At 50.2% G+C, this 14,035-nt stretch overlaps 5 protein-coding genes across 5 annotated transcripts; 1 reads left to right on the forward strand and 4 right to left on the reverse strand.

Moving 5' to 3' along the window:
- Window positions 1-591: 591 nt before the first annotated feature.
- On the reverse strand, window positions 592-4,285 carry DEU56DRAFT_465547 (Sodium/hydrogen exchanger family-domain-containing protein). The gene is made up of 9 exons (XM_041346359.1): window positions 3,925-4,285; window positions 3,790-3,865; window positions 3,648-3,743; window positions 2,936-3,592; window positions 2,786-2,886; window positions 2,690-2,738; window positions 2,493-2,631; window positions 1,339-2,443; window positions 592-1,275 (listed from the first exon to the last, which is right to left on the reverse strand). The coding sequence occupies exons 1-9, from the start codon at window positions 3,991-3,993 to the stop codon at window positions 850-852; spliced, it is 2,718 nt and encodes a 905-aa protein (XP_041206379.1). The 5' UTR covers window positions 3,994-4,285; the 3' UTR covers window positions 592-849.
- Window positions 4,286-4,435: 150 nt separating this feature from the next.
- DEU56DRAFT_815343 (uncharacterized protein) lies at window positions 4,436-5,853 on the reverse strand. Its single transcript, XM_041353772.1, has 4 exons — window positions 5,587-5,853; window positions 5,327-5,528; window positions 5,177-5,266; window positions 4,436-5,102 (listed from the first exon to the last, which is right to left on the reverse strand). Exons 2-4 carry the CDS (start codon window positions 5,436-5,438, stop codon window positions 4,669-4,671), a joined length of 636 nt encoding a protein of 211 aa, XP_041206380.1. The 5' UTR covers window positions 5,439-5,528; window positions 5,587-5,853; the 3' UTR covers window positions 4,436-4,668.
- DEU56DRAFT_815345 (interferon-inducible GTPase-domain-containing protein) lies at window positions 5,851-8,173 on the forward strand. The gene is made up of 3 exons (XM_041353773.1): window positions 5,851-6,076; window positions 6,187-6,264; window positions 6,504-8,173. Exons 2-3 carry the CDS (start codon window positions 6,243-6,245, stop codon window positions 7,856-7,858), a joined length of 1,377 nt encoding a protein of 458 aa, XP_041206381.1. The 5' UTR covers window positions 5,851-6,076; window positions 6,187-6,242; the 3' UTR covers window positions 7,859-8,173.
- Window positions 8,155-9,952, reverse strand: DEU56DRAFT_982066 (uncharacterized protein; the record flags this gene model as incomplete). The annotated part of the gene is made up of 8 exons (XM_041359877.1): window positions 8,155-8,545; window positions 8,597-8,667; window positions 8,719-8,771; window positions 8,825-8,937; window positions 8,991-9,144; window positions 9,194-9,499; window positions 9,546-9,882; window positions 9,932-9,952. 8 exons carry the CDS (start codon window positions 9,950-9,952, stop codon window positions 8,320-8,322), a joined length of 1,281 nt encoding a protein of 426 aa, XP_041206382.1. The 3' UTR covers window positions 8,155-8,319.
- A 570-nt stretch (window positions 9,953-10,522) lies between these two features.
- Window positions 10,523-14,019, reverse strand: DEU56DRAFT_815353 (PRP1 splicing factor, N-terminal-domain-containing protein). The gene is made up of 10 exons (XM_041353775.1): window positions 13,865-14,019; window positions 13,746-13,814; window positions 13,523-13,696; window positions 13,103-13,454; window positions 12,754-13,050; window positions 12,574-12,700; window positions 11,898-12,522; window positions 11,590-11,848; window positions 10,889-11,539; window positions 10,523-10,834 (listed from the first exon to the last, which is right to left on the reverse strand). Exons 1-10 carry the CDS (start codon window positions 13,939-13,941, stop codon window positions 10,691-10,693), a joined length of 2,775 nt encoding a protein of 924 aa, XP_041206383.1. The 5' UTR covers window positions 13,942-14,019; the 3' UTR covers window positions 10,523-10,690.
- Between the last annotated feature and the right edge of the window lie 16 nt (window positions 14,020-14,035).

Consider the following 14,035-nt stretch of genomic DNA (forward strand, 5'->3'; position numbering starts at 1 on the left):
CTTCGCCATGCCGCTAGCAGCACTACACGAACTACTACTACATCTAGTCCTGCTACGAACTCGAACGCCACCACACACTTCTATGTCCAATTACGATCAATGCATGAGTCGTCGTTTACTTTTTAGCACTTGTGTTCAAAGCATCAATTCTCAAGAAATTTAAAATCCATTCGAGCCGCACGAAATGATTTTAAATTTCTCGCCAACGAGATTCAGAACAATAAGGTGACTGCTTCCAAACTGCTTCCAGCTTTTATTTTTTCCGCGTGCAACCTCACGCCCAGGCTGTTCGTTCACGGAGAAAGAAACAAGTGTTTTTCTAACCCTGCTTTTGTTGGAGATATTGACTCTTCTCCAGAACATGAAAACGCTTCGCGGTGTATGTCATCGACAAGTCACAAATACAGGCTAATCACTCTGCATTTCCACGCGCTGATGCAGAACCCCTTTGATCTTCTCTCTTCCTTGGTGTGAGGACCTTTTCAAGCGCATTCGGCCGTCATCCCATCAGAAGGTGAAGCAAAAGGAGCATCGCTGAAACCAAATGCTCTGCAAGTTCTGCTTTCATGTTCGCCTGTATGCCCTGATAAATATGCAAGTCCCCACTCTTCCTTGATCGATACCCGATGCACTGCTGTCCGACGTCTATCTCTTAAAACGTGTATATTAACTGCAGCAACATGATATAATGGATATACACAGTCCAAGCAACACCACGCAACGAGTGTTGAGGTACGATTAGTAGTTTTCGTCGAGTCCTGTCTCAAAAACGTCCACATCTCCCAAGAATTAGCAACACCTGTCAAAGGTATGCTTTGTCAAGCCCCGTTCCAAACTATACACCACCACCTACTCAGTTGTCGCCTTCGCAGCCTGCAGCACAACCATCCCACTCGCACACCCCGACACCACAAACGCAGTTGCCACATCCCCAATCGTCTTCGTCATGACCTCATGCCCCACTATCCTATGCTCCTCCACCAGATCCTTCAACTCTGCACTATGGTCCTCCACTGCCAGCCGCTTTGACCGTCCAGTGACGACCAACACCCGCTGGTACATCGACGCGCGCTGGATCGCAGCGTGCAGCGGGACAGGAGATGCGAGATTAGAGAAATCAATCCGCGAAAGTGCAGCACGCAACGGCGCAGGAATGCCCGCTACTGCTAGATCGCGGCTCGCGTATCGCGACCAAATCACACTGTCGGCTGTTTCTGACTGCATGCGCGTTTGGGTATCGGGCTGCCCATAGACAGTGTCTGGGGGTCCTATCGCCTGCACGATCGGTAATGGAAATGTCAGTCAATGCATGTATGCTAAGAAAGTGGTCGCGCTCACCGATGTTAGCGTTACTCTGTGTTGGTGGTGCAGTGCGAACGAGTCAGTATCTGTTTTGATATCAGAATGTGCAGGAGGAGGTCGCTCGGTTAGCGAGGTTTCAAGCTCGTGCTTTTCCATCTTCACCACCGTCGCATTAATCTTCGGGTTCACACAAAGCTGTACCACAAACTCCAGCGCGAGGCGGTCATCAGGACCGCCAAAGAATGGAAGAAAGATGTGATGAGAGCTCCCTGTCCCCGCACCGGTGTTGGGGTAATTTCCAGGATCGACAAACAGGGCGACGTCTGTCTCACTTTGTGCGAATACCCCACGTACGAACTGCGAGTGAATGACAGACGCAGACTTGTCTCTTGATGTTCCGAAAAAGGCCTCGAAAGGGTTGTGTTCGAACTTCTCTCGCCGTGGCGTTCCGCCATCGCTTGTTTCAGCAGAACTAACGGAAGGTGGCAACCACGGGAGTAGTACGAGCTGGGATGCGTTTCGCTTGGCGTGATCCGCAACGGTGTAGGCAAGGTCATCATACGGCACGATGTTGAGCGACGTCGACACGGGCAAGTCATTCAGCTCTCCGAACATGCGGAATATGCCCAGGAGCGGATCGGTATGGATAAGGGTATCTGTAGTGGATGACTTCATTACCGCCGACGTACGATCCGACAGTTCGATGAGGCGGAGTGCGCTGACGTTCACTTCGGGCGTCTTGTATTTCAAAGGGGCGGGATCAGACGCAGCAGACATGGACACGGCGGTGGTGAGCGAGGAGAAATATGGTATGGGAGGACGGACGAGTTGCGTGAGGGCCATCATGCACGGCATATGTTCGAGTTTGTCGAGAACGACAGTAAAGCGATATCGCCATGGCTGCTCCTCGTCCACGAGAGATTTCTTGTCTTCGTCAGAATCACCGCCCTCCTCGTCACGGGTTTTGGGCTGAGCCCCACCTGAAGTGGCGCTGACACGCCGTTCTGGAGGATACAAGGCTGTGACGAGTGGTGTGGTCATGAAGGTGAGCGTCAAAGCTTCCAGCACGAACATGGAGAAGACCCTCTGAGATAAAATGCCAGCGGAGAGACCGACATTAAGCACGATCAACTCAACGAGACTAGGTGACATGATTTAGCAGATGAAAACACCGAATGTCGAGTACTTACCCTTTACAACTCATAAGTGCTCCAATTGTACTAGCTTCACGCCAGCTGAAACCGGACAGCCTCGAGGCAACTGTACATCCACCAAACTTGCCAAAGAATGCAAGGCATGTGATAGCGATTGTGAAAGCCCAAGTAATGCCTGCAACGTGCGAAGTTATAAATAAACAAAAAGAAACGAGGTGTCTTGGATGGCCCACCGTTATCAAGGAGTCCGAGATTAGTGTTCAGCCCTGAGATAGTAAAATACTGCAATGCATGAATGACAAGACAGGGGAGATGTAAAATGAGCATACCAGGGGCAGAAATACAATGGAGACCATATCTTCCAGCTTCTCTGTCAAAGCGATAGCGAGACCGCCCTCCCTCGGTACAATAATACCGGCCAGGAACGCACCTACACGCGATGACAAACTGATTATCAGATAGAAAGGATCAGTGCCCACCAAAAATAGCATTGACGCCCACGATATCCGTGAAGAACGCACATGCCCAAAGCAAGATCATAACGACAGTCATGTAAAACATGGTAGGGCCATTGTCTGTACTGCCTGTGGCTCTGGCAAGCCAGAGCATCACTCTCTTGATGACCAAAAGAAGAAAAAGTGTGAATGCCACACAACAAAGCAATACCCATAATGCAGTGAGACCAGAACCGGCGTTAACAAGGGCTACGCTTAATGCCAGGAGGGTCCAACCCACGACGTCATTGCCTACGCCAGCTGAGAGGACGATTATGCCAACAGTGGTATCCAAGAGCTTGAGCTCTGTAAGAATACGACACAGTACGGGAAAAGCGGTTATGGAGTATGCGACGCCGGTAAACAGCATGAAATGTGTGAACTGGACGGAAGGGTCGATGAAGTGGTGGTATAAGGGGACAGACAACGCAGACCCGAGGCCAAAGGGTAAAGCCATGCCCGCGAGCGATACAACAGCTGACATACGAGCATTGCGCTTGATGATACTGGCATCAATTTCGAGACCGACGATGAATAGAAAAAGGCAAAGGCCAATGTTTGCAACGAGAGTCAGGTATGGCAGTGACTGTGAAGGGAATATGTGTTGGGTAAAACCGGGTATGCGTCCAAAGGCAGTTGGGCCTAAAATTTGTACATCAAGACAGACATTGTGGCAGAAGATAAGAGTATTACTGACCCAGAAGGATGCCGCCTAGCACCTCGGCGATGACTTTCGGCTGCTTCATTCTGCGCAAGCCTAGAGAAAGCAGCTGGGCCATCATTATAATGACACCTGGGCCGAACTGAGATTGTGTCAAGCGATGAATTGGCATACACACCGACTTGGATTATCCATAGCCTTAGCGGGTCCGTAACATCGAAAGCCGATGGATCAGTACCAGTAAGCAAGCCACCCTATGATGTAGACGAGCGAGTTCAGCGCAGGTCAGTATACAGCAATATTGAGAACAAACTTCGCCGGTGGCTTGTCTCTTCTTGAGACCGTTGAAGAGCCTGATGATGGTGCCTGAGAACTCTGGCATGGGAGTGTAAGAGAAGGATGAGATGGCTGCGAGTTACGCTGCCATCCTTTATGAGTTCAAGCCCGTCGGAGACCTGGTACTTATCGGGATGGTAGTTGGAGAGACTCGTATTGACAACGGATCAGCTTTTGGACATATATCTGGCGACCTCTGATCATATGTCATGCCCTATACCCATTGGTTGCGAGCAGCCAATATTTCATCTTCCGTAATTGTGGCGCGAGAGCTCAGACCAATAGCAGAAGACCTTGCTAGAAGACCTGCAGTCGGTCCTTCTATTCGTTTGATGTCGGTTGTCTAATGTCCTACCGTAGCACAACCTGAAACGTCGTTGCCGCCGGTCGCACACGCTTAGTCAGCACTACATATGGAAATTGCCATATTTCACATATTCGAGTACAGAATAATATCAAAAAGATGGACTACAAGCAAGTGACACGACGACGAGAGACGATTCATACAGCGGGTATTGAACCCCCCGATTTTATCAACGCACAAAGCAACATTTAATGTCAATTGCCTGGATGGTGTACTCAATCGCCATAGAAGACTGCAAATTATCCTGCAAACATGTGCTTCAAACACAAAAAGTAATAGAACAACTTCGATGATCATCTCACGGCTCCGCACAGTAGCCCAGCGTCCGTCATCTACGGCTTCACACTCAAATGAGAATTATCTGTGACCGGGTACAACAGCCGGAACCGTTGCACCACCACCTTCAGAACGCACGCCATCTGGTAACACGTTGAGCTTCGGGCTGCCGCTCCGTGTCGTGAGATGAATCGTGCTTCCGAAGGACTGTGACTGCAATAGAGCTGGGTTCGAACATACCAAGCTGGAACGCGGAGAGGGTGATGATGGAAAGTGGCAAGAGAATGGGCGAATAGAAAAGTTGTTTCTCATCTCTGTCATGTCTTCTGTGGTGGGTAGTGGATCAAGATGGAACTTGAGTTCAGGCAGTTGGGCCTGCGGTGACCAGAAGACGTCAGGTCCAGCTGTTTTGGCTTGCGCTGGCTTGCTCGGTTCGCGTACGATACCCTTTCTTACGAGAACGGAGTCTTCCAGCGAACACGAGACCACATTGTAGGGATCGCGATTAGATGAAGCTAGAAGTTATAACGTTAAAGTAAATAAACTTTAGTCCCGTGAGTTTAATTAAGCTGGTTTTCGACGGCCTTACCTTGTTCCTGATCAGCAATGGCACGTCGACGAATTGACCGCCATGTCCAGAAAGCACACGAGATTGCGAGGATAAAGATAGTACTGATAACTGCAATGATATTAATACCCGTATGATGAAGGTTCTGTCTCATCGCAGAGAACGACTCACCGATGATTATAACGATGTCTCCAATACAGAGGGCCGTACCGCTGGAGACAGGTCGACACCGTATGCGGTTGGGGATGGCGCGAGCAACAGGGGCAGTTTGTGGAGTGATCATGGCGAGTAACGGAACTTAGAGTGCGATGCTAAGGACAGCAAGCTTGACTGCAAAAGGAGTGGATGACACGCTCTGTGTAGAGGTGGTGTGCTGATGGGATGATGAACGGTGACTTGGAAGGAATCTGATTTAGCCACCTAGTGCTCACCGTCAGCCTCTAGAGGGGACCGTCTTGGCATGATCGAAATCAAGATTCAGACCAGCTTGGCTGACCAGCAGGGACAATTCATACTTCCCTCAACAGGGGAAGCTAATGAGACATGCATTCCAGGTGAGCCTTTGAGTTTGTTACAAGTGATTAATATCTGCCTGCTATCACCTTGGGTGGGCCTGCAGGCCATGCATATGGTAAGTCGAGTGTGAAAATGAACAAACAGCATCCATCCCTGTGGCAGTGCTACTTTCTAATTCGAGCTCTCACTCTCAGGCTAACGTCCCGGCCTGGTGCCAGGAAAACAGTTGAAGGCGAGTTCTTCAAGCGCCGAGCTGCAAGACACAGTCCTAACAATAAACACCTGCAAGTGGCGGACATGGACTCTTCTCGTGCATACTAGTTCTGGAGGCGCTTCATGGACGTTAACCGTTTCCTGTTTGGTGAAGCACTGGAGACTCAGAATAGCACGTCGATTAAAACCACAGCAAGTCATTGTCTCCGAGTCATGTCTTGCTGAATGTTACTGATAGGAGTCGCCCGCACTTGGCCTCACCACACACCGCTCCAAAACGTTCATAATGTGATCATCGCCAGACCCGCCCCCGTTTTGGCTTGCGATGATCATGAACTAATTGACTTCTAAAACGCGTATGCAGCGCGGCATAACCCAAGGTAAGGGTTGCCCATTCGAGCCATGGCCACGAGGCCAACATAACCCTGGGTATCTGGTGGATGGATCTATATCATGCTAGCATCTTACTCCACCAGAGCGTCAACGCAGCCCAACGAATCGTTCGAACATTGTTATCATCCATCTTTCAGTGCTAGTAAATATCGTACAGAATTTTCTCTGTCAACTGCTCGACCGCTGACATCTTGTGCAGACAACATAATGGGATGGTTGAATATAGCCGTGGCTGCAGGGTGCTGGTTAGCATCGAAGCTGTTCGGTTCAGGCGGCAGTGATCCCAACCCAACTTACGCTGCGATCCAAGAACGCGAGTGGGCTGAGGCAGAGCGAGATCGGGCCATCAAAGACCTTGCTAATACGAGGGCGCAGGTCACGCAGCTCGTGCAAACCATTCAAGGGATGCAGAATAGGGCACTTCAGTTCCAGCAAGATGCTTTATCGGCGGCCGCAGTTGCGCAGCAGAGAAACCAGGAGCAAATGACGGCCATGGTTGCTGCCGAGAGAGCTGCAAATGCCGCCCGCTTTGCCGCAGAAAATGCTGCACGACTTGCAACGGAGGAGTCCAAGAATAAGGCCAAAGAAGCTGAGGCCGAGAGGCAGCGTACCCAAGCTGCTATGGAAGGAGCTCGAAGAGCGGTCGAAGCTGTTCAGCAAGACGCCGAGCGTCTTCAGAGGGCAGCCGAAGAAGAAAAGAAGAAGGCCGACGAAGCCATTGCAGGAGCAGAGGCGGCAAGAAAGGCAGCTGAGAACGGTGTTCGCGAGGCCACAGCCGCCAAGGAAGACGCTGAAAGGCGACTTAAGGAGGGCATCCAGCCTGTCGTAACGCCCACCCCTCGAGAAATTCTCGCTGCCCAAGAAAAAATTCAGTATCAGGAAAATCTATTCCATTTCGCTGTTGCTGGGAGGGCTGGAGGGGGAAAGTCGTCTCTCGTCAACGCATTCCGTGGTATGAGTAACCGTGCAGTTGGTTCCGCTCGGACAGGGGTCATAGAGACCACACTGACGGTGGGAAGATATCCAGACCCTGACGAGCGGTGCCAACATGTATGGTACGACCTCCCTGGAGCAGGGACGATGAAGATCCCGGATTGGCAATATTTCAACGCGCAGGGACTCTACGTCTTTGATTGCATTGTCGTCCTGTTCGATAATCGGTTCACCCAGACCGACATCGCTATTCTCCTCAATTGCAGGCGCTTCAAAATCCCCACTTACATCGTCCGCTCAAAAGCTGACCAGCATATCCGAAACATCATGAAGGAGATGGGGTACGAAAGCGATGATGAAAACTTCGATCGGACCCAACGGTCGGCCATGTACGTGGCTGCGAGAGAGCAGCTAGTCGAGGAAACTCGCCGCAATGTCAAGGCGAATCTTGCGGAGGCGAATCTACCTGATCACAAGGTTTACGTCGTATCTAGTAGCTGTCTGCGAACTGTGGCCAAAGGCGAGCAGTCTCCAAGGGTCATCGATGAAATCAACCTGCTGAATGACCTATACATGGAGGCGCAAGCTAGGCGGGTCCGCCGTGAGGAGTCAGAAGGGATTTCTACCTCAGAAATCGGTCCCAAGTAATTGGTCAGCTTTGGAAGTTTCGTTTTTCAGATTCAGTGGATGGTACATGCACGATTGCCCGTGTTTCGGAATTTCACGTTCATCATGGATATATGCATCTAATACCGAAGTACATATACGCTCGGTTTTGTAACTTGACAGTTCTACTTTTTTTCAGCTATGACTGCGCGAGGGGTCCTGATAACTGTCCTTCTCCTTATTGATACAGACTCTACTGTATCATCAGTCAAAGATACCTTTGAATTGTTGATATTCTGTACTACCTTTGACCTTCTCGTCATTATAGGGAACATTGCGCGTCATTTCAACTTTCAATTCGGTGAGGCGAATCACTGAACCTAAGTACTCTAAGGCTCCATGTGTACGTTCTACTCTATGGTACACTCTGTCTAGATTTACTTTGCAGTCGTGACAGCGAACAACTCGGTCTTGAAACGTGACAACTCTATTACTAGCAACGTCTATGCAATCACCAAACCCAATTTCCCTCGTTCCAAGACAGCTTTGAAACCAAAGTGTTCCTCCGCACCAAAGTTCTCCGTAGGGTTGTACAGCGTATGGATTGGCTTTCGCGCATTGATCTCACTCAACACGATCTTAGCCTCCTCGTCAGTATTTCCGAGCACGCGGTCGATGGCACTTTCTAACATGACGAATCCGTTTGGGGACGTTAGGGTATCATCCAACCTATTGACTTTAGTATGGGGTAATTCAGTTGAGCGGACGGTGAACCCTTACCTAGATTTGACTGCAGCGTGCATCTCGGGATCAGTTGGTGCAAATATGTGACGACAGAAGTCCATAGTTTTCTAGTGGGCAATTTAAGTATATCGTAGACAACGACCAAAGAAAATACATACCTGCAGTTCGTCTTCCGTTAACGTCTTGCCAACATCTGATGTTCCTTGTATCACTGCACTCAGGTGATCAAGATTTGCAGTTTTAGAAGAAAACATCGATTCTTACCCGGCCTGAGGATGTCAAAGGCTTTATCGAAATTGTCCTCATCCACATCGCTCATGACTGGCATGTCCTGATTGCGGATCTGTTTGTAGGTCCCAAGGACTACAAGAAGAAACCTATAACATATATTGCATTAGTTGTGGTCGTTCCAGTAGTAGAGTTCACGTGCCTCGTGTAAGAGCTGCCAACCTTTGCGGTGTGCCAGCGTTGGGCGTCCTCTTCGCTGGACAGTCCTCGAATCGACGCAGAAATCGTGAGAGCAGCCGAAAGTCCTCCTGTGAAAGCCAAATGGACACCGGACGAGAAGAACGGGTCAATGAATGCTTGGCATTCGTCAATTGCAAGTGCCACCCCAAACATCGAGTGAAATACCTCCAGCATCCCCTACCACGCGGAAATGATCCCCAGCATAAGAGGAAGCAGAGTAGCTAAAATCGCTCGCAGATTTGACAGCTTCCGGTGTGCCGTCGTTTTGAAGAGTGCCCTTTCCGATCAATTTGAGGGCTCCAGGAGCTCTGCTCAACTCTTCAATATAATGAGTCAGAAGATTTGAGCCAGATCCTCCTGAGGCCGCACGGGAAACCTTCTTCTTGCGGTTGCTTGACTCTTGATCCATCACAATTCCCACAGATGTAGATCCATCGTGAAGAGGGATAAACCAAGCCCATCCAGACTCGTCTGCAGAAATTTAGCTCAGCATGACGACTTCAAGTTGCTTTCATACCTTCAAGTGCTTCGATCCAGACAGCATTCTGGCGAGTGGTACCGGGCATATAAGAGCCCGTTCCATCCCAGTATCCCCAGCATGCAACATTGTTGAGGGCCTGATTATAGCGTCTATTATTGAGGTACTTTGTGGACATGAGCCCATTCCTTCCTGACGCATCAATTAAGTAGTTGAAAGAGATATGGCCCTCTGTTCCGGTGCTGGTATTCCTCCAGTTGGCTGAAACAGGTCTTTCGCCCTCGAACTGAAGTTCAGTGACTCTTGTGTTGTCGAACACAGTTGTGCCGCACTTCGAAGCATGGCGAAATAGCAAATCGTCAAACTCTGATCGAATCTGCAAAACTGTGAGATAGTAAACATATCTCCAATATATTGTATATTACGGACCACGTTCCAAGACCCATTATTTGGGTCTAGCGCACCCCCATATCCGGCGCTCTGCTTACATCGAATTATACTTGGTGGAAATCCGCGATGTTCTCCGGGGTGAGTAGACTGTAGTTGCTGTTTTCTCCAATCATTGACTCCGATTACTTGGATCACAGATCATGTCACTGGGTGGCGTCGTGATGTATATTTTCATGCGGTTGATTTACATCAGAAGGAAGATGGGAAATCAATTCTAACTGAGCGGCTTATCGTCGAGCACGGGGCAATGGAAAAACATGAAATCCAATCAATAGAGCCCGAGAATGACAAAGTTTATAGAGCTATCGAGGCTGGTCTCGATTAGATGTTTGCTACAATGTACAAGTGATTTCCGCTGCGCGGCTCATTTTTGTCACTAGAATTCTGTTCTACTTAGACCGGGGGATTCTCTAGTGCTGAATAAACCTTTGGTGTTGCTCTTAAATTTGTCGAGTTGCTCTGTCTGCTAACGTTGCTTGCAAGGATGGAAAGCCAGAGGCGCTATAGCCTGAGTGTGCGCGATCGACGCGTCCAAAATATAGGTATAAGGACTCGTGCACCTCCCTCCTAAGTATTATTTCATATTCACAACTAATTCGTGGAGGATGAACGTGTCGCGTTTTGACACTGCTAAAACAGTAAATGCATGATACTTGCAGCATACATGGCCATATAATAACCCTGGAACCAGCATGAGAAACAACTATCTCCACAAAAAGTCCTCGAGAAAACTTTCATTGCAACGCATCTGCAACCATTGTCAGTAGCTCCTTCGTGCTCTTCCCAACATTCTTGTCATCCTTCGCTATGACCTGCCACACGGGCCCGTGATGCGGCTCAGCGGCAACGCCCTGTTTGATAACCTCCTCCACATATTCCTGTAGAAATCGATCAGCAAGCATCTCAGGTACATGGCATGACAATCGACGCACGGGCGTGCCATGCTGGCGCTCGAACTTGAGCCACCATCCCCAATGGTCTCCAATATCCCTATCCTGCTCTGTAGCTACACTCCTCGAGAACCACTGCCTCGCCTTCTCAATCTTCCTCTCCGCCCAGAACAAACGTGCAACTGTGCATGTGATCAGCGGATTATCCTTGCTTTTCTTCAGTGCATCAACGGAACGGCTTTTTCTGGTCGGCCGTGGTTCGGCCCATATAGACATCGACCATAGCAGACCGGACGATGCACATTCCTGTAAACCACGGGCGAGCATCGCTTTTGCCTGTGCAGCTCCACCGGATCGCTCTTCCACGCCAACGGACTCTGCCCACAAAACCTCGTTCGCCGGATTCACGAGCCGTCCCTTCTCTAGTAATGCACGAGCTTTAATGCTCTTTCCATCAAGCTCCTCCAGCTTGCTCGCAAGCACCCATAAGGTAATCTCCTTCGGGCAAGCCTTAAGGCCTGCCGCGTACGAGGCACGCGCAGTGGAGTAATTCTTTTGCATCTGGCGGATCTGCCCTTGAATCATGTACAATTTGGCAAACTTGGGGAATTTGGATAGGGCGGCGGAGACGGTTTCAAGTGCTGCAGCGTACTGCCCTTGCTGGCGCTCGAATACAGCAGATTTCATCCAGATCTGAAAATGACCGGTCAGATCGATTATGGATCTTGAGGCGAGACACTTACCCGCTCAGTATCTGCGACTGTTCGTGCACGTACGAGCAGTTCCCTTGCGACACCCAGTTCGCCATTCTCTGCCTCGAGCTTGACGGCGGCCAGCCAGATTTGCTCGCTTTCGGGATTGGCGATGAAAGCCCTTTCGAGGACCTCGCGTGCCGCCGGCACGTCGCCAGCCAGCCACTTCTCTTTGGCCGACATAAGCCAGAGGACTTCCGCCTGCGGGCAATAGTGTACTGCCTGAGATAGCACTCCGTCGAGCGATTCCCTAAACAAGATCAGTACAATTAATACATCCCGCAAAAAGATCATCTTACTTGGTGCCGTGCGCCTTCTCCAAATCTGCAGCCTTTCTCCAGAGGTTCCTCTGATCAGGGAAGACCTTGAGCGCATACGCAAGCACGGCCCTCGCAGTCCCGACCATGCCCCTCGTCTCCGCGCTCTCCGCATCGCTAACCCATGTATCTAGCCTGTCCTCGACCTCGACCTCCATACTCACTGTAGCTTTGATGATTGCCTCGCACGTCCGCGGGCTGCCGTCACTCTCACACCGCTCCGCCTCTTTCAACCATTGCTCACGCGTGAGTAGCACCTGGTGCTGTCGGAGCTGCCGGACAGCAAGTTCGATGGTCTTGTCTACTAGCTCGAGTTCTTTGTCTCTGGCTTCCGTGGACTTGTCAGGGTCGCCCGTGGCCCCTTGCTCGAGCAGGCGTCCAGCAGCAATCCAGATTTCGTGCGACGTAGGAACAGACTTGCGGGCTTTGTTGAGGACGGCTTTGGCGCGCTCAGGGGTTTCGAGACGGGCAAGAGCGAGCCAGAGCTCGACGGAAAGAGGGATCACCTCCACGGCGCGGGAGAGGAGTATGCGGGCATCTGTAGCTGATTCTTCGAGGTTGACAGTTTCCTTCCATAGCCTAACGGAATTGGGAATATTCTCAAGGGCTGTGTGTAATGTCAGTGAATCGTGATGGATTTGAGGGGGGAAATATATACCTTTACGCAAGACACGTTTCTTCGACCCTACATCTTGTTCAAGGTCGGCTGCTGCGAGCCAGATCTTGACGCTCTGACCGACATGTTGAACAGCGTTGGCAAGAATGACTTTGGCATCGTCATTGTTCTAGAAGGGATATTAGCGGCAGCGCAGAAGGGTGTCACGAAGGGTTCACGTACATGTAATCTTGCTGCCTCGAGCCATACATCATCGCTCTTGGGACACTGCTCGCAACCCGCTTTTATGAGTTTCCTTGCAGCAACCATACGGCCGGCGTGTTCTTCCAGACATGCAGCTGCAATCCAACCAGGGGCGTGTTTGGGATTTGACTTGACGAGTGAGTCAAAGAGCATGCGGGCGCGCTTAATGTCGCCGATTTCAGCTTCAGTCTTGAGAACGACGCTATTTAGCGACGTGAGGTAGCCCTTAGGATCGACGGAGGTAGCAGAGCCAGAACTAGTGGAAGTTCCAGAGATCTACGGTCCAATCAGTACAATGCAATGAGTATTATGCTAAGCAGCGACGTACTTGATCGAGCTTCAAGGACAATATCTTATCACGAGCTTGACCAATTTCCACAAAATTGGTCATGGTGCCGGAATCAGCAGGAGTCTCAAAGCCATTGGCTTGCTGTTGTCGAGTGTCCAAGGAATTCTCGTATTCAGACTTGCCTCGGTCACCGACGATAATGCTGTCAGGAACGACAAATGTCCTCTCGTCTTTTCTCCGCTTCTTCCTGGTAAGATTACCCACTTCCGGTATGCTCTCCCACTCCTGGTCGGTGACGACGGACAAACCACGCTTCAGGTCAGCGAACTGTTGCTGAATCTTAGGACGCTCGGCTCGGTGCTTTACGAGTTCTGCATTCTCTCTCGCCTCCCTGAATAGAAAAAAAAAGTGAAGTAGTTGAACACGACAAAATGATAGAACTAACCGAAAAGCACACACCTGCGTGCCCGACGCCGTGAGTCCATCTTCTGATCGACGTCGTCATATATTTTGTCAGCTTCCTCATCATCCTGTTCATAAGTTGTGCCAGCAAATAGGCCGTATTCGTTGTCGGGGTCTTGAAATTGTTCTGGATCGATTTCGGCCTCCTCACCACGCCTAGCTTGGGCCTCGCTATGTAAAGGATAAGTGAAGCCTTCTACAGAGAAAGATTCGGACGCACGCAATGACTTCTGCAGAAGGACCTTCTCTGGCAGGACCGATATCTGAACGAGTCGTGAAACCGGAAGCCCTGTGGTAGCGTTACTTTGAGGCATCCAATGATATATGATAGATACTGACCCTCGACCGAGACCAGCGACATATGATGCTGGCGCTGGCATCGACAAGAACGCGAGCTTGTTTTTATTTGACGCCATCTTGATGAATGACAACGAAGAGCTGAAGAGAAGGCTTGAGGCTGGAGCACGTCGTTGTCGACGAGGAAGCAGGAAATGTGCGATGACTAAGCAA

This window comes from Suillus clintonianus, assembly GCF_016758775.1.
Source record: "Suillus clintonianus strain FC179 chromosome Unknown DEU56scaffold_58, whole genome shotgun sequence".
Classification (NCBI taxonomy): domain Eukaryota; kingdom Fungi; phylum Basidiomycota; class Agaricomycetes; order Boletales; family Suillaceae; genus Suillus; species Suillus clintonianus.